Source organism: Armigeres subalbatus, chromosome 2 (genome assembly GCF_024139115.2).
Source record: "Armigeres subalbatus isolate Guangzhou_Male chromosome 2, GZ_Asu_2, whole genome shotgun sequence".
In the NCBI taxonomy this organism is placed as follows: Eukaryota; Metazoa; Arthropoda; class Insecta; order Diptera; family Culicidae; genus Armigeres; species Armigeres subalbatus.
Genome location: NC_085140.1, coordinates 366,973,627 through 366,993,466, shown reverse-complemented (window position 1 = coordinate 366,993,466; position 19,840 = coordinate 366,973,627). Strand labels below are relative to the sequence as shown.

Here is a 19,840-nt window from a genome sequence, read left to right as displayed (position 1 = left end):
ACCTTCGCGCCGACAGATTATTTGAGGAATCATTCCTCCAGACCATATTGGATTTCCAACGCTAGTGTACAAAATTTGTTCCCATCTCTCGCGTTCCATTTTCGATAATTTTTGAACGTGATCATCAATACTGATGAAACATTCACCGTAAATTAACCAAACCTTCAGCAACGATGTGATGTATTTTATTTCTCGGTACGGCCACCAGAGGCGCCGCAGTAATTGGAAAGAAACGGCCAAATACTAAGTGGATCGAGCTTTAGTAACCAACCCAAGTAACCAAAAGTTCAGATTTTACTTAAATTTGTTCCTAACCGAACCAATTGGTTCACTTTTGGTTCACATTGAGTTCCAAGCACCTTAACGCAACTTCAAAGTTCACTTTTGCGCTCCCACCATACAAAACATTACCTGAAATGCGAGCTGATTAAGCCAAAACATCCCCGCTTATCCGAACTTTCGGTTCCTTGGGAATCCTCCAAAAGGTTCAGAGCGTCCTTCACTAGAACGTTTGGGAACAATGCCGCTACGTCGAATGATACCATGATGTCCTCTTCTCCGATGTTTCCTGATTCCAATATCCTCTTGGTGAACTCCTGGGCGTTTACAACTGATCTGCTGGGGAACGGCTTCGGCATACTTTGGAACTCCTTGACTAACCACTTGGCCAAGTTTTGCGTAGGGGATCCCACTGATGAAACTATTTCTCGCGTCTCTGTACCTGGTTTATGTATCTTTGGTAATCCTTTGATTCTTGATTGGTAACACAGGGTTCGTCATTTTAAGCCGGGCTTCTCCGATGATCGTCTTGCATTCCTTTATCGTTTTATCCGTAAGTCTGATTATTCCGGGTAGTCCACTCTCAAATGCCTGTATGGTCCTCCGTTGATTTTTGTTGTCATCTGTTCATCGTAGTCTTCTTTGTCAATTATCACCACTGCGTTGTCCGCCTTTGTCCGCCTTCATGTAGTAAACTCCTTCAACTCCTTTAAAACCCTCCTCTTGTCTTTGTTCGATGTCCCATGCTGTCCTGCTTTGATGGCGTCTGCTACGATGTTTCTCACACTATTCTGGTCCCGTTGATCAACATTTCGTGAAATCGCTGTCTCAGTATCCACGATTATCTGCTCTAGGTCCGCTTTCTGGGTTGTCGCATACCCTTTCCCCTTGTTGAGGTGTGCTAATTGTTCCTCCGTAAACTGCTGTGTCGAACGGTTAACGACGAATCCCTCGATCATTTGTACTGTGGGGTTAGTCGTTCTACCTTCCGTCGCTGATTTCCCTCGTAGAATGGTCAATTTCTTCCTGTGCAGTCTCCTCTTCCTGTCCGCTTCACACTCTTCGGCTCGCTGTACCTTCTTTAGGAATAGATCGAAAGAGTCTGGGTTCTCCTTTGCCAGCTTGAGGTGCAGATTGTAGCACACCAAGTTCATCCTCTCTAGCTTGGCATAGTGCCCCTTGATTGACAACTTCAACAAATCCGATTCAGCCCTCTTACTGATATATTTCGGGATGTGAGTTAACGTAACGATTCTCACAAACATTCCAAGGTTTATTGATAAAGGAATAAGTCACTCACTTTTCCTAGGAAATAAATAAAATGGGCATGGATTGGCGTTGAATCCAATGAAACCTGGTCGACCGCTTTCTCGATAAGGTAGATGTACTACCCACTGTGTTATATTTTGCCATCTTGGTAAAACAAATAATTTTTTAACGCTCCAATGCAATATTTTACCTAACTGTATTAAACAATCATATAGCTCTAGTAAACACGCATACGTTGACTAAAAATGTTGTCTACGATTACTGATGAAAAATGCATCTAAAAATAGTTATCTCGATACCATGGCAATTTTTGTCCGTTCGAAGAACAGGCCAAAATAAACAAATTCCGGATAACTGATCAAACCTTCAAAAATATTAACAACATACGTACACAATCATTAAAACTATTCAGAAATGCGATTACTAACGGTTTTATATAATAGAGTTCATGTTTTTGTCTTAAATTAGTTAAATAAAAGGTGGCGAAATTTAACATATCAAATTTGGTGATTTCAATTATTACCACTGGTGAAATTCTATTCATAGTTCTGAAATTTAGGCCTGAGTTAATTTTCGCCACCATCACCAGCATCGGTTGGCTTCTTCTTATTTTTATTTAGATTCGTCTATTTAAAACAGATTTTATGAGCGTGTTGCCTAGGCTACGGGCGGTAGTGAATTCAATACCCAAGAAACAATTGTTGTTTGAAGAAATGTCTCTTACAGCTACGCTATTCAGCTGTATGTTTAATTATGATTGATTTATTGCATTTGATACTTCTATACCAACCTTGTTCGCCTAAAAGTGGAGAATCTATTCAACAGCAGTAGTTCTATAAGCATGTTGAAATAAATGTTTAAGCTATCACCTTGCCTCGATTGTTCAACTGCAAAAACAATAAAAGAGCTACAACAACATTAATTCAACGCTTGTTACTACAAAGCGTATTACCCGAACTAATAAAGCGTTTGTTCAATGTTTTACAAATAAGGCTGTTTGATATACTGTTGATTGTGTAATATAGAAGATTGGAGGAAACTATTATTCAACATTAGTTTGAGAAATAACGTTGATTTTGGTGGCTATAATACATCTCAATTGTTGTAAGGTATATCTCAAATAAAGCTTATTACAAGTTTCCACAACAAGCATTTTTTATAAAAATGTTAAAAGAGGACTAATTCTTAGGGATAATTTTGATCTTGATATTAATTTTTTATGGCTTTCAAGAGCTATCGATTTTTCAACTAATTAATTTATAGAACTGTGACTTGTTTTTTTACATCAACTAGCTATTACAATCTCGAACGATGTGAGGCTCGAACCCAGGACCCTTCGATTGACATCCGTCTGCTCTTCCGCTGCTCCATGCAAGGTCATATAAATCGACCATGTTAAATGTAGTTATAAATTATTTATTACCAAATTGAACAATTTATTGCACAAACATTGAATAAACAACATTTGAACATGTTTATTAAATAGAATGTACATGACAACAATATTGTTGAAAACGTTTGCACAGCAACGTTTATACAAATTCAGATAAGCATCGAATGTAGTTGCCCCGATTGCAGTTTAAGAATCGTTGAATAATGAATTCTGAAACAACCTGCTTCCAATAGTTAATCCGTGCGCGCATCTGTTGCCCATCACTGTCTAAACATCAACAACAAACAGTGCGGTGCAGTAATCAAAAAAAATGAGCAAAAGTATCAAAAGTTAATTTATTGTAGATTTCATTCTTGTTGTGGAGACAATCGAGGCCGGCAGTCTTTTTGAGGTAATTGCAAAATTCAATTGCACAGGGCCTTCTTCTTCTTCTTCTTCAATGGCTCTACATTCCAACTGGAACTTGGCCTGCTTTTCAACTATTCTATTACCATTTCCTCAGTTATTACTTGAAAGCTTTTCTATGCCCGCCATTGCATGAGTATGTATATTGCGTTGCAAGTACAATGGATACACTGTGTCCAGGGAGTCGAGAATGTTTCCGAAAACATCCAAGACCGGACCGAGAATCGAACTCGCGATCTCCGGATTGATAATTCTACGCCTTTTATCGCAAGGTCACTGGAGACCCTTCATTGCAAAGGGCCCCCACGATTGAATTTTGTGAAGGTTTACAATTTGATTCTTTATATTGATAAGGTATCGATGTATTGTCTCGCGTATTTCGGTCTGAAATTATGCTTTTTAGTATAATTTTATAGTATTAAGCAAAAACAAGCTTTATACCATTCGTAGGATCTGGTACAGCTTTGAGTTCTGCGAATGTCGCTGCATTTTCCACTGTTTTGTGTTGTATTTGTAGCGTCCTACACAACAACAAGATTTATCCAACTTTACAAAAATTCAATGCACAGTGACATCCGCACAGCCAGATACGACATAATTGATTTAGTCAATAATGATGAATCAACAGCAATTATGTTGTGTTGAACAACATTTGAAAGAACATCACTATAAATAAATAAGTAAGTTATTTTAATAGTTGTCATACAGTATTAATTCACAATTCATTCATTCACAATTAATCAACATGTTTGGTTCAAAGACTTACAATCTAATATAAGACACATTACTTCATTGAATTGTACAACTTCGGCAGCGCTGTTCACCGAGGCAAATTTCCGCATACCCATTATGTGTGAAACTACATAAATTTTTGCAATTAGAAATTGTAAATAACAAATATGTACGAGGAACATAAAAAATATAAGGATTTGCTCCAATAAGTTTTATGTGGTGTGCGAAAATAAATTTTATGTTTCGGAAACACATAACTTTTATATAGTGATTGGTCAATAAACTTTATGTTTCAGATTTAATAATTTGGTAGTATGCAAAAATAAGATGCAATGAAAATATTGGCTGAAGTGATTATTAGAAATTTATTACAAAACAGTAATATTTAATTATTATTGCGAGGATCTCCCATGGGCGGCATTTCGAAGTTCCGGTAGACGATGAAGCTAGCATTTTCAGATTCAAAGTTTGATGGAAAGGTGTGATTGCAACTTCTCGTTTTACTGTCTCAGCTGTTCTTTGCGTTAGGAAAATGTACCTAGGAATGACGATAGAGTCCACAGATTAATTACCAAGCATTTCCAATAAACGAAACAATCGTCTTACCATCTTTAGGTCATGAAATCTGCCTATCCACATGCTCATAAAGTAAGATGTGCTGGTGGAAAACTCCAACGCCTCTTGGACACTTGGAGTGCTTTCGTTTGAACTGAACGATTTAGCTGAAATGCAAATTAAAATATAATTAAATAAGCAAATAGTTTATAAACCAGATCCAATACCTTATATGTATTCTGCAGATCGAGATCACAAAACAAAAAACCTCTTGGAACATTATCGAACATCGGCAAGACTAATGCAAAAGCCAAACGCCATCTTACTTGCCTTTGATAAATGGTCAAACGTATGGACTATGTGGAAAAATTTATAATTTTCAACTATAAGTTTCTAACCATAATCGTTATGTGTGATCATATATACGTACGATGCGAATACAAATGAGTGTTATGGTTTTTATTATAACATCGAAAAATAAGCTCATGAAGATTATGCAAATATTCATAATACTAATGCCTTTGATATCAAATAAAAGGTATAAGAATTGAGGACATAATGTTTAGGTTTGAATTTTTATTAGTGCTGAATAACAAATTCTAACAAATGTTATTAAGCATCACATAAACATGTTATTCAATATCAACTTGATTTCACAAAATAGGATTTATTTTGGTGGAATAAAGAATATTTACAGTGAATAATACAACTGTACTTCACCCTGCCAGGGAAATTTTAGGGCAACATTTGTTAAACTTTTATTCGATGCTTTATTCAAATAACAACAAAACAGGGAACTAATGCAATGATTTCAATCAGTATAACATTTATTAAACAACTTCTTAAACATGCTTTATTGTTCAACTACCATCGCTTCTATACAACAATTGTTCAACAAGCTTGTTGATTTATGGCTCTGAATTGTTTCTTGGGTATCCGTTCAAACCACTATTTCAAGAGGACAAAAAAGGGGTGGCGAAAGCTAGATCACGGAGGTGGCGAAAATTGAAAATGTGTGGCAAAAATTGAATCCATTCTTCCGCTTTTACAATATGTGCTGCAGGGAAGCTTGACATAATTTTCGTTCCCTCGTCCCCTCGTCAACTATGTTCTATGTCTAATTACTGATATGATTGTTATCTTAATTTATTTCCAGTAATCAGTCGAAATCTGCGGCATCTACCATGCGTGGTGCGGAGTTCGGGCGCGGAAGGCGTATGCATGTTTGCCATCGATTGCTTCAAAGCCAACGGCACCCATCTCGGTGTCTGCATAGACAAAATATTCTTCGGATCTTGCTGCCAAGTTCACGTAAGCCATTCAAATCTTTACCTTTATGACAATTCAGTGAACATGCATTATTTTTCTTCCTTACCCTGTAGGATGATACTCTGTTGTTCAAAAACGAAATTACGGACAACAGCATAGACAATAACCATTCTGGTTCACACTACCAACACTTTCCAACTGTGATCGATATGAATAAGAAACCTCCACTAACGGAAACGATACTGCCAACGACTGGAAAACCAAACAACACTACCAAATACGAACTGATAAGCACTTCATCGACAACTACCCGCCGAACGACTACGAAGTTTAGTCGAAGAAACACTACAGCAACAGCTACGACTGTAAAACTAGATCAGAAGGATGATGTACCTTCTACGACTGAGTATCAAGAATTTTCCACCTTCCAATACGTTCAAAGCAGTAAAAATCCGACTCCCGGTTCGACAGAGACAACTCGCCGAACGACAACTACCAGGAGGACTCCACCAAGAAATACGACCAAACCGTATAAAACTAGAAGACCAACTCCCAATAGAAATACAACCAGAAGGCCCACTACGCAAACTACAACTTCTAAATCTGTAATAACAACCTTCCCGGAAACTAAGCGGAACGTAACCACGTGGACAACGGTTACAAGAATACCGGTCACGTCTGCTGATTTGATTACAACTTCATCTCACCAACCAACTACCGCTAGTTCAACGACAATAAGGCGAACAACGACGCAGACGAAAAAGCCAACCACTTCGTTTCAAATTTCCGATGACTCGACTTACATAATTCCTTCGCGAAGACCTCCTTCAATTCAACCGCTAACACGACCTACCGTTCGACGAAGACCTACAACGAGTCCCACAACTGTAGTCGAACCCGATACTACCAAAGCACCTCGACCCCGTCCAAGACCAACTGCAGAGATTGCAACTGTACCCGCGACATCTCTCGAACATCTTATTGAAGACCTGCTCACATCTACCGGTCAGGATATCACTACAATTGAAACCTCTACTAGCCCTACCATAAAAGAAACTCGGGAAAAACCATCCACGACTCCTCAGACGACATCGACACAACGAAGAACAACCACGACGGCCAGCACAACTCAATCGACAACACCATCGACAACACCATCAACAACTGAAACATCTCCTATAACGACTACCAAAACATCTACGTCTACGATTACGACAACAACCCCTGTTCGGACCACGGCCAGCACGACGACAACAACTACAACGACCACAACGACCACGACTGAACCTCCGACAACGACGACAACCCGAACGACGAAGACTACACCTGCAGGACGAATAACACCACCAGCTGACGCTGACTATCAACCAGAAACCTCGCAAACCGAAGGTTCGCTGGATGAAACTACCGGAGCTGCCGGTTTGGTTACCTGGTCCAGCATCGTAGACGAGCCTTCTAGCAGTGAAAAAATCCCCTCCGATTCAGGTAAGAATCATCCATCTCATTTAGTTTAGCATCATTCGTCGGTAACCATCCAGCCGTAACTAATGCCATTTGCCCATCAGTGCCAACAGGTCCCACTACGTCCAATAGTTGGATACTGATTCACACATTAACCCCGGAAGAGGTGCTCGGCGCCAATCAGACTAACAATCACAGTTCACTCACTCAACCCTCATCGCCATCCGCATCGTTAATCGACCTCGTGGATCCGGATCTCTCGCCGGACATCATTCTACCTCCACTCGATCCGCTGCTTCCCGAAGCGGCCTATATCTACACCATTCATGACGAAACTAATCAAACACAATCCGGCGATCTCATCCCTCATTCGCAACTTGCTTCTTCGCACACCACAGAGGATAGTCCATCAGCTTCTACATCTAGCAAATCCGAAGAAATCACTATTAGCAATATTGAGGCTGTTAGTAGTACGCTTGAAACAACTACCCCGAGCAAGACTACAGCCGTTAGTGCCACTACCAGCACTGCTGGTAGCCCAAGCACTTTAACCACTGAGAAAGAGACAATTGCAACGACCCCAACAGTGCCGACAACTCCAGCGCTTATTACAACAACCACCACGTCGACCAGTGAACGAACTACTCCGAGTGTCAGTGCGGCTGCTACTGTTTCAACCAGTAGCAGTACGGTAGCTGACACCACCCCATCGCATGTTACTAGTAGTTCAACCTCAGAATCATATCCCAACTCTTTAGATCCAACAAGCATGGTGCTCACCACTACCACTACTACTACTACAGAACAGGAGATGTCACCGGGTAATATTTTGTGCATGTGTTGACCGCTTGATTCACTTCTATCTTGTAGAACGTCTAACCTTTCCGCATTCTACTAAATCTAAACTTCAACTAACGCTTCAACTCTTGATCCAACACAGCAACCACAACGACGATCTCTCCAGAGATTCTCATTGAAATATTCAGTCCAACAACGAGTTCACCCAAAGTGCCGTCTACCACACTGGCCTCTTCTACCGTTGAGCCATCCACCATTGAAACCATTACGGATTCCACTACCGAAGAGTCCGGTTCTGAGGAAGGAAGTGGTAGCGAAGAAGAATCCGGCGAAGAAGAAAGCTCCAGCTATGAAAGCTACGAATCCACTTCGGAACCGACCGGTTCAACCGTTACCGATGCGAGCAGGTACCCCAACTCGACATTATCCAGCAGTTCACCGAGCAGCAGTTCCAGCACAGCCGCCGAAAGTACAACCGTCACCAGCACAACAACCCTCAACATCACCAGCTCGCTGCAATCGATAGCGTCGATGTTCAACATCAGCACCAGTACCGGGATGCCGGTGCGGTTCCCGGCAGACAATGTCACCTCGGCCACTCCGGATCGAGTCACGATGTCGTCCGACTTCTCCACCTCCTCGCCCAGTTCGCTGCTCGAGGGCATCGATTATCGTGCCGGTAAGTTCAAAACAATTCCTACTCTAATAACTACCAGTTCGCCACGAGATGGAAAGTCCTTTACTTCTTACTTCGCACCCGGTCAACGACGACGTGGGGCGCAACAAAGCGAGAGCAAATTTTTATCATTCCTTGTGTTGTTTGGTACTGCTGTGGATCGAGCACCGAACGAACAGATCATCACCGGGCGATCGTTCGCCGGTTATGGTTGGGTGCTGCTCTTCACCGTCACAGCTTCCGAGGATGCAGTTCTATCTCGTAATATGCGCCAGATGCGATCAAACCGAGAAAGATGAACCTTGCTGCAGTAATAAACTATAACATAAATAATTGATAATAGCGTAAAACAATCTTGACCTTGAAGGGTGGTCGGAGAAGTTCATTGCTTTGGTATCATGAGTCACGATCGACGCGACTGCGGTGGTCATGGTGAAGGACGGGCAGCGGGGTAGCCTAGTGGGGAAAGTTGTTTATAGTGTTGTTGGTGTGCTGCTCTTGGTTGATGTTTGAATCGATTGCATAAAACCGCAAAGATACAATTACGATCATTCAAATGGATATTGAGTAAGGAGATAAGAAATAAACAGATATCTGTAGGAGACGATAATGCAAAAAGGCTCAACATAAGAGTTGGCTTCAAACAAATATTCAGGCAAGATTCTACTTGATTTTATTGGGTGTCCAATTTAACTTATCAAAGATCACAGCTAAGATAATACTCTGGTATTGCTATTGCAAGTATCGGAATTTTATTGAATTTAACAACCTAAACGTGTGAAAAATCGGCAAAACTAGTGAAAAGAAAAAAAAATGGCTTGGTTGATAAATTGGGCAAACATAAGATTAACAATCAAATATTGTGAAATGGTAGAATTAGTTCATAAATCAATTTGGCAAATTAGGAAAACTCGGCCAATTTAAGAATTCTTCAGAGTATAATTTATAGAATTTCCAAGGCTACTGCTACTGAATTTCCTTGAGATTTTTTTTAGAACTTCAGCAGGAATTTGAAACCTGGAATACCTCGGAAAACCAAGTAACCAATCCTGTAAACCAATGAAGATCCTAAAAGTGGTGAAGGAAGATGTACACAAAAAAGATATGACAACAAAAATTCTTCGTTTTCAAAATTGAGGTTGGTGCGAAAGTGCATTTCTTAATTTAATAGTATCCTCTTTCTATTGCATAAATTGTTAAATGATATTACCCATAACCAAATGACACGAGGACGACATAAAATCCCGACTAAGTATAATTTGCCCAGCATGCTCCTGCCAAGCAATAGCTACTGTGTCGCATCATGATTGCGCAGTATTATCCTTTGCCCTCGACTTGTTTATGTAAAAAAGCGGCGATGCTCTCATTCTGCATCTCATGCATATTCGCGAATCGCAAAAAGAGTGATAAAAAATCAGATCAGAATGCATAATGAAAACCATGAATTATCGCCTTTGGCATGCGCATTACACATAAAAGTTGTTCCGATACGGTTCATCCGACCCTTAGCCGACATGCCCACATTTTTCTTCTGCTCGCACTCCTGCCGCAGGTCCGCTTGCGCAAGCCAGTACGACACAAACAGCCGAAGAACATTTCGAACCCGTTCATCTGCACTTAGTCACAGGAACGCCCTGCACCGGTCTTCGCGGAACACAATGCAATCACCTGATTTATACGGGTTCGCTCCAGTTCATCCCTTCGTGCCACTGCCGATATAAATTATTTGTATTTACTTAATGGTCTCATTACTATCCGGGCAACAGCAGGCAGCAGCCAAAAGCAAAAATTGATTTATTTCCTAAAGAATCAGTACAACAAAAGGCGGGTTTTATCCTGCCCGGTTTTGGATCGTCGCCATCGTCGTCTGTAGATCGTTCTTCACCGTGCTCTGCGCTGGTAACAGTTCGACTGCTGGAGCAGAAAAATGTTAACTTTACGAACTTCGTGAAACATCAGAGTATTTCAGTGCTAAACAGGAAAGGAGAAACTAACCCAGTTGTCACCTCTGAATTTCTGGAAGAAATATCGAACGTTCACAAGAACAGGAAAATGAAACAGATTTCCTGTGGCTACAACGATCAATAGAAGCAATGAATAAAAAACAAATATCCGATTGAAATTCCGTTGGTGCCGGCTCGTTGGCTCCGCCTTTCGTTCGTTGGATGCCAGTGCTCCAGTACAAAAACAGAGTCAAGGCATTTTCTTCAAGTGCAAATCCTATTCTCTTGAAGTCGGTAGCAATGCAAACGCTCGTCGGAGAGAGACGCTGGGAAAATGAATTCGCATGAATGGCGTCTATCGGGGTTTGGTGGCAAATCATCGAATAATTGACGTTGTCGTCAATAATAGTCAAAAGTATTATTTTCGACTAAAATAAATACTCCCCTAAACAATTAGAAAATTTCCCATGAAAATAGAAAATTGCCAATAAAGAAATCAGTATGAGCAATAAATAAATATAAAATTTCCACAAATAAATAAAATTTCCATAAACAATTAAAAATTTACAACAAAACAAAATAAATAAGCGCTTTTAAAAACAAAATTGCAATTATAAAGAAGAATTTTCATAAAAAATTTAAATGTTCCACGAAAAAAAAATTCCATAAATAAATCAATTTTTGCAATAAACAATAACAAAATTTTCCAAACAATAAATATTTTTTTCCATAAAAAAATAAAAATTTCCACGAAATGATCAATAAAAAGCCATAAAAAAATAAGAAAATGTCCATAAAGAACTATAAAAAGCAATCAAACTGTGCTTTTTTCCATAGATGACCCTTCTTTAAAAGCGTTTAAAATTCATGTAAAATTTCATTAGCTTTATTGCTTTCTTGTATTTTTTAATGGAAATTTTCTTATTTTTTTCTTGCTCTTTATTGATTATTTTGTGGAAAATTTTGATTTTTTATGGAAAAAATATATTTATTTTGTGGAAAATTTTGTAATTGTTTCTTGCTAACATTTATTGTTTTATGTTATGGAAATTTTGGATTTTTTTGTGGAATGTTTTTATTTCTTTATGGAAAATTTCTTTTTTAATTGCAATTTTTGCTTTTGAAAGTGCTAATTTATTTTTGTTTTGTTGAAAATTCTTAATAGTTTATGGAAAATTTGTTTTATTTGTGGAAATTTTATAATTATTTATTGCTCATACCCTGATTTTTTTATTGGCAATTTCCTAATTGTTTATGGAAAATTTCTAATTTTAAATGGAAATTTTATTTAGCTGCCATTATTTTCTCAGCATTCAGATTTCGGTTTTGTTGCTGTAAGTGTTTGGAAAAGCACAATATTGAAAATAAATCAGAATTTTTCAATGCCATCACTTAATACAAGAGAAAGTTAATTCGACAAGAATTTTCTTAAAAATGAAAACCACAATCGCCTGAGGACTAGAAATCATTCACAGCGATGACATCGGGGAAGGTCCCAGCGATTTACCATCAGCTTTAGTAAACGTCTTAAATATTTCAAAATTGAATACCGCTATCGGGAGTGACAATGGGTCTATGGGGTGAGAATGGGTCATTTCTCTCAACGACAGTTAACGGATTCTACAAGCATGCTAAGTAGTTGAAACAGTGACCCATTGTCACCTCCGACGACGGTATTTTACATTTTACGTAATCTTGCGTCTAATTTGCGGTCGTGACTCAGATACAACCTTCTACTTTTTTATTTTTCACTATTCCCAGGAAAATATTATTCATTATCATCGGAAATCTTCTGAATTACCCTAGAGGTTCGTTTGAATGTTTCCGGGAAACTCTCTCCGAAATTTCCACGGGAAATTCTTTTTAAAAAATCTACTAGTCATTTTTTAAAGTTAACTTTAAAGTTAACTTTAAAGTTAAATTTGAATAGGAAATTCTTGGGAGATTTCACGAGAAATCTAACGGGAAATACTACAAAATATCCATGTAATTTGCCTACACAAGAATCTTCCCTTGATCACCTTTACCCTATATCTAATCTACTCTATCCTATTCCTAGGGAAATAGAGATACATTTTAGTTGTCCCGATACACAGCACATCCTCATCATCAAGGAGCATTCTCTGTGTGTGTTCTCTTGGTGTCTCTGAACATCTACAATGTCTACAACGGACCCCATGATACTCCACCAGCTGTTGGATGTTCACAGGAAACCTCATAGCTATTATTATTATTTATTCAGACTAAGGCCGAAGTGGCCTGTGCGGTATATAAGAGTCTTCTCGATTCAGCTCGGTCCTTGGCTACACGTTGCCATCCACGCACTCTACGGAGGGTCCGCAAGTCATCTTCCACCTTGCCCGCTGTGCACCTCATCTTCTTGTGCCCGTCGGATCGTTGTCGAAAACCATTTTAACCAGGTTACTGTACGACATTCTGGCTACGTGCCCGGCCCACCGCAGTCGACCGCTTAGCTTCCCTCTTCAGCCTGATGTAGGCTTTCTCCATCTTCTCAAAGTTACGTGCCATAATATCTATGTTGTCGGCGAAGCCAAATAGCTGGACGGACTTATTGAAAATTGTACCACTCGTATTAATCCCTGCTCTTCGAATTACCCCTTCATAAGCGATGTTGAATAGCAGACACGAAAGACCATCACCTTGCCGTAATGCCCCTGAAACTCGAACTACGCACATCACCCGATCCATCGTCGCTTTGATCAACCGTGTCAGTTTATCCGGAAATCCATGTTCGTGCATTAGCTGCCATAGCTGGTCCCAATCGATTGTATCATATGCGGCTTTGAAGTCGATGAATAGATGATGTGTGGGCACGTTGTATTCGCGGCATTTCTGCAGTACTTGGCGAATGGCGAACACCTGGTCCGTGGTGGAGCGTTCGCCCATAAATTCCGCCTGGTATTGCCCCACGAACTCCCTTGCAATTGGTGCTAGTCGACGGCATACAATTTGGGAGAGTACCTTGTAGGCGGCGTTCAGAAATGTGATTGCGTGGTAGTTGCTACAATCCAGCTTATCGCCCTTCTTGTAGATGGGACACACGACGCCTTCCATCCATTCCTGCGGCAAAACTTCCTCCTGCAACGAGGTAGTGGTCGAATTCAATATTCGCACTCCGGTAAGTGCGTACGTTCGTGATGTCAGAGAAGAATTTACCGTCAACTAGAACGTGGTTGATTTGGTTTTTCGTTTCTTGATTAGGTGATCTCCATGTGGCCTTGTGGATATTTTTGCGGGGAGAGAATGTGCTTCGGACTACCATTCCGCGGGAGGCGGCGAAGTTTATGCATAGTTGGCCGTTATCATTCGATACGGTGTGCAGACTATCCGGTCCGATGACCGGTCTATACATTTTGGGCATCCCGCAGTGGGCATCTATTGTATGTCTGCTTCAGCTGTGCGTAGAACGCTTCTTTCTCGTCGTCGGGTCTCCCTTCGTGTGGGCAGTGCACGTTGATGACCATAGTTGAAGAAACGACCTTTTATCTTCAGCTTGCATATCCTTGCGTTGATTGGCTGCCACCCAGCACTATGAAGCTGGTTCCCAGCTCGTTGGTGGTGCCACAGCTTTGGTAGAAGGTAGCCGCTCGATGCCCGCTTTTCCACACTTTCTGTCGCAACCTGCGAAACCTAGCGACTTGCAGTTCCATGTTCCAAGCTTCCACTCGTGATCCTTTTTTCGTCGCCTAGGTCTTTGCCGATTATATCGAGTCGTATCATCTCTTATATTGCTCGTAATTATTGGTTTTCCAGGCGGCTTATTGGGCCTGTGCAAACCTCCTGTCTCGTCAGAGGGCCGTCGTGTCAGGTCTGTTTTGTGTTGTTGTGTTTTGTGCTTGAACGGCCAATTCCGCCATCCACCGCAGAACTGAAGTAGGCTTCCCGATGTAGGTCTCTAAGGGCGTTTACTTTACGGTCACTTTCCTAATGATGATGACGTCATGAATCATGGACCATCCGGATATTAGGAGTCAGCATCGAAAGGTGCCTCACCTTCCGGAGCCACTTAACGGTTGTCAAAGAAAGCTGTGGAAGCTGGCCTACATATTTAAGACAATATTACGGCTCGAGATGCTGAGGAAAGTCGCTTCACCGGTTGTTCCTGACACCATCTACTCGTCTATTTCTTTGGACGATCAAGGAAGCTTTGTTTCTGAAGTTCAAAATGGGGTCCTCTTTGTTTTCAAAGGCTCGACAAGAAAAGAGTAAAATAGAACCAACGACCAAAAAGCCTAGAAAACAGCCACAAAGTGTTTCCCAATACACCATGGTCAATCCGCAAACGGTTGGAAATACTCGAAAAAGATCGACTTTTGTGGTTCCATATCAGGATCAGGAAATCCCAGACGTTCAAGTTTTTCGAATTTTCAGCCAGAAAGAGAGCAACCTCCGGGCATTCCTCCCAAGTAACATATCAAGTTTTATAATGCTCTTGAAGATCATAATTAAAGGTTCCCCCAAACACACGCGACGCTACAGTCGCGACACGATTCTATCGCTTGGCGACAGCGATTCTGTCGCCGTTGGTTTGGAAGTGTAAATAGAACATTGCCTGCAGCGACGAAACGATAGAATCGCGGCGACTAGTTGTCGACTAGGTCTGGGGGAACCTTAACTCTACAAGAGTGTTTTGAAACCAGCATAAAACCAAAATGTTACTAGGGCTATGTTCACGCTTTCTGGTGTCATGGAGCCCACCCTCAACTTCTTTGATGCTTCTGAAGAACGAAGAACGATATTAGATATTTTCAAATTTTTAGTAAACAAATAACAGTGCGATGCTTTTGCTTTATGTAAAACATGTCTAACACCAGATGTGAACCTTCGTCTTCCTGATTTCAACATAATCCGCCGCGATCGAGCAAATCGATATGGAGGGGTGCTTTTAGGGATAAAAAAAACAGCACTCCTTCTTGTCAATCTTGCGCCAATGTCTGGCACCGAAGCACACTGGTTCAGGAGCCCCCAAAACGTGCGTTTTTTAGTTTTCGACCTGAAAAGTACATTTTAGAGTCATGATGTCTTCAGAAGAGTTGAAGGATATTTCTTGGGCTTTCTTTTGATAAGAAAATATCAATGATCTATCCACCTTGAAGGGCGGTATGGAATAAAAAATTTACGCAGATGTACAAAAGCAGTGGTTGTTCTTTGCAATGTTATAAAGAATGTGAATTGGAACATCTTTTCTGAAGACACAATATTGGACAAACGGTTTTGTAAGGAATTAGACCAAAAATCATATTTTGAGCATAACTTTTTTGGAAATGATTTTAGCACTATGGTTTACAGTCGCGATTCGATGGTTGGGCCACGACCTCGGCCCAACTAACGAATTCGGTTTTTTAGTTGGGTTAACTGACAGCCATTTAAACACGTGTATTTCGACTTGAAGCATAGCATAGCATAGCATAGCATATGTGATTGTACAAATCGTGGGTGGCTATACAATGCTCAATTCAAGCTCCATCCGGAATAAGGGCGAAGGTCGCAAGAGAAGACTCTCCCTGTCGACCCCCCCTTAAACAAAAAGTGACAAGCAGCAGATCTCTCTATGGTTTATCACTTCAGAACGAAAGAAAACAATGCGAACTTGCATTCTGAGGTGATAAACTGCAAAGAAACTCCCTGTCTGTCACTTTCATTCAAATGAGGGAAGTCGACGAAAAGAACCTCTCCCGCGACACCCGCCCACCTACCAGACAGAGCTTGAATTGCGCAATCTACTGTATATTGTCGCAAATTGGTACTTGGGATTAGTACCTTTTCCTATACAGTAGCAGTTGTACACCTGGCCACGTCCTTACAATCACGGAAGGAAGGGAAGGAATGTTAGTTCAACATCTACTAGTGAAGATGCAGGGAACCCATACTACCTTCATAAATGTCTCGGGAAGGAAAATTTGTGTTAGTGGGAAAAATGAATAATAGGGAGCTCTATTCGACAATATAGAGCGTTTGTCAATAACAGTATTTGCTGTAAAAATAATAAAATATATTCATCAATTTACTTACGAACCATCCTAAGGGAAAAACAAAACAAAACACAAAATTTCGCAAATCGCGCAATCGTTCTGCCGTCCGAAACAAGAGCCAACACGCACTGAACTAATTAACTTTATTACCGGCCGCGCAATGCAAAACACAAAATTTTGGGAAATCGCGCGGTCGTTCTGACGTCCGGAAACAAGAGCCAACACGCACTGAACTAATTAACTTTATTACCGGCCGCGCAATGCAAAACACACGTGTATTTCGACTTGAACATCACAAATGATGTACAGTGACGCCCAATCCCGTTTTCCGTGTTTACATTGAATTTTGACGTACGGTTGCTTTTTAGTTGGGCCATTGCCCAACCAGCGGAGGCCCAACCAGCGGAGGCCCAACCAAAAAGTGACCCAAGTATTAAGATCCCAACCAGCGAATTCCGACTGTATTCTAGAAAGTTGTTCATAATGACAAAACCCAGATTAATCCACCTAGCGGTGATGATGCCTTTCTCGTGCGGTAAAAAAAATAGTATTTTGGGCATTACTTCTAAGCCCATCGTCCGTTTGGGCCAATTTTCAATAGGAAATAATAGACAAGATTCTGCGTCTAATGCAACCTGTTGCGAGGAAATCGGTTCAGGATAAGTGCATTAAAAAAAGTGAGCTAGATTTGTTTACGCGCTTTTTTCTGAGAAAAAGTATTTTGGCCATAACTACCAAGCCCATTGTCCGATCCGTCCAATTTTCAATAGGAAATAATGGGGCAGTATACTGCGTCGAATACAGCCTGTAGTGAGGGAATCCGTTTAGAGTAAGTGCATTAAAAGTGAGCTAGACTTTTCTACGCGCTTTTTTATGAGGAAAAGTATTTTGGCCATAACTTCTGAGCCCATAGTCCGAATCGCCCAATTTTCAATAGGAAACAATGGGGCAGTATACTGCGTCGAATGCAACCTGTTGCGAGTAAATTGGTTGAGGGTAAGTGAAAAAAAGTGAGCCAAACTTTTGCTCTTTTGGTGCGCACATACACACACACACACACACACACACACAAACACACACACACGCACACACAAACAAACATCACCTCGATTCGTCGAGCTGAGTCGATGGGTATATAACACTATGGGTCTCCGAGCCTTCTATCAAAAGCTTGTTTTTGGAGTGATCATATAGCCTTTACGTATACTTAGTATACGAGAAAGGCAAAACATGTTTGTCTAGAAGACTACTTTGATCTATCGTGAAACCTGTCAAAGTTATTAAGGAATCTTTAGAAAAAATAGTCAATTTTCACATCAAAACACCATGAAAAGCGGCAAGAAGCGGCAAGCCAAACAGCCACCATCTGAAAGATTCGGTTTTAAGCTACCGAATGCACAATGTTTTATTTTGTTCCATCGTGTTCCACTATTGTTTTGAATCAAATTAAAATAGTCCTTAATGTACGTTTTTCAGTACAAGTGTTACGTAAACAATGAATTATTGGCAGTGGCTGATTTTCTACCCGCTGCTGCCACATCCAGGCGCTATCGTATATGCCAGCATGAGTTAACCACCAGAAATTTATATGGCGAAAGTTATCTAAGGATTTATCAACAGTAGGAACTTTTCACGAAAAACTATTTGGTACCAGTTGTATAGGAAGGTGTTCGCTACTACGCCCACCAAATATTTTTTGATGAAGGTGCTTAATTTTGAGAAATCGAATCTTAGATACCTTTCGCCATATTGATTTCGGAAAATTAACTCTTAGTGTGCCACTGTAAGCACGCTCAAAGCAGGCGATTCATTAAAAAGTGGCTAACATGATTACCTAGTTATTTATTGCATGGTTACAATCTCGACAAATGGCAGCCATTTGTCTTAAATGCTGCTGTTTCGTCTTGATGGAGATTGTTACTATGCAATAAATAACCAATCATGTTAGCCACTTTTTAATTGTTTACATAACAGTTGTACTGAAAAACGTACACTAAGGACTATTTTAAGTTGATTCAAAACAATAGTGGAACACGACGGAAAAAAACAAAACATCGTGCATTCGGTAGCTCAAACCGAATCTTTTAGATGGTAGCTGTTTGGCTTGCCGCCTCTTGCCGCTTTTCATGGTGTGTTGATGTGAAAATTGACTATTTTTCTAAAGATTTCTCAATAACTTTGACAGGTTTCAAGATTGATCTTGAAACTAGACAAACATGTAGTCTTCTAGACAAACATGTTTTTTTGGCATTATGAACAACTTTCTAGAATAAATCATACTGCTAAAATCATTTTATAAAAAGTTATCCTCAAAATATGATTGTTGGGAGTCATTCATACAAAACGCGCTTCATACAAAACGAGTTACGTTACCAAACCGTTATTCCAATAGTGTATCTTCAGAAAAGATATTCCAATTCACATTCTATATAACATTGCATAGAACAACCACTGCTTTTGTACATCTGCGTAAATTTTTATTCCATACCGCCCTTCAAGGTGGATAGATCATTGATATTTTCTTATCAAAAGAAAGCCCAAGAAATATCCTTCAACTCTTCTGAAGACATCGTGACTCTAAAAGGTAGTTTTCAGGTCGAAAACTCAAAAACGCACGTTTTGGGGGCTTTTGAACCAGTGTGCGAAGCTGTCGCATGCCAGGTGACTATCCGAGGAAAAGATCTCATTATCGCCTCGATATATCTTCCTCCAAACCCCGCGATATCTCGTAAATATCTTTCGCACATCTGCTCGGTTATGCCCGAGCCACCGTTGCTTTTGGGAGATTTTAACCGGCTGGGGGGAGCTGTACGACGACAACCGTTCAACAATGATATACAACCTCTGCAACGACTTTTATATGTCAATTTTGAATACAGGAGAAGTTACATGAGTGACTACTTCAGCAAGAGATAGCCATCTAAATCTTTCCATTTGTTCGAGCTCATTATCGTTAGACTGTACTTGGAAGGTGGTTCAAGTCTCGATCTCCAATGGACGTAATCAATCTGTTGATATCGATCTCTCATATTACCACACGAAGCACATCGATTGGGGAAAATATGTG

At 40.3% G+C, this 19,840-nt stretch overlaps 1 protein-coding gene across 7 annotated transcripts in view; it reads left to right on the top strand.

Moving 5' to 3' along the window:
• Positions 1–19,840, top strand: part of LOC134213034 (serine proteinase stubble) — a 212,815-nt gene that overhangs the window by 169,443 nt on the left and 23,532 nt on the right. For 5 of the 7 annotated variants that reach the window (XM_062691516.1, XM_062691514.1, XM_062691513.1 and 2 more), the window contains 4 exons: positions 5,790–5,944; positions 6,016–7,387; positions 7,468–8,184; positions 8,304–8,840. In XM_062691516.1, coding sequence (XP_062547500.1) covers positions 5,790–5,944; positions 6,016–7,387; positions 7,468–8,184; positions 8,304–8,840 — 2,781 coding nt within the window. The remainder of the gene's footprint in view (positions 1–5,789; positions 5,945–6,015; positions 7,388–7,467; positions 8,185–8,303; positions 8,841–19,840) is intronic. The other 2 variants (XM_062691517.1, XM_062691518.1) reach the window with 2 other exon arrangements.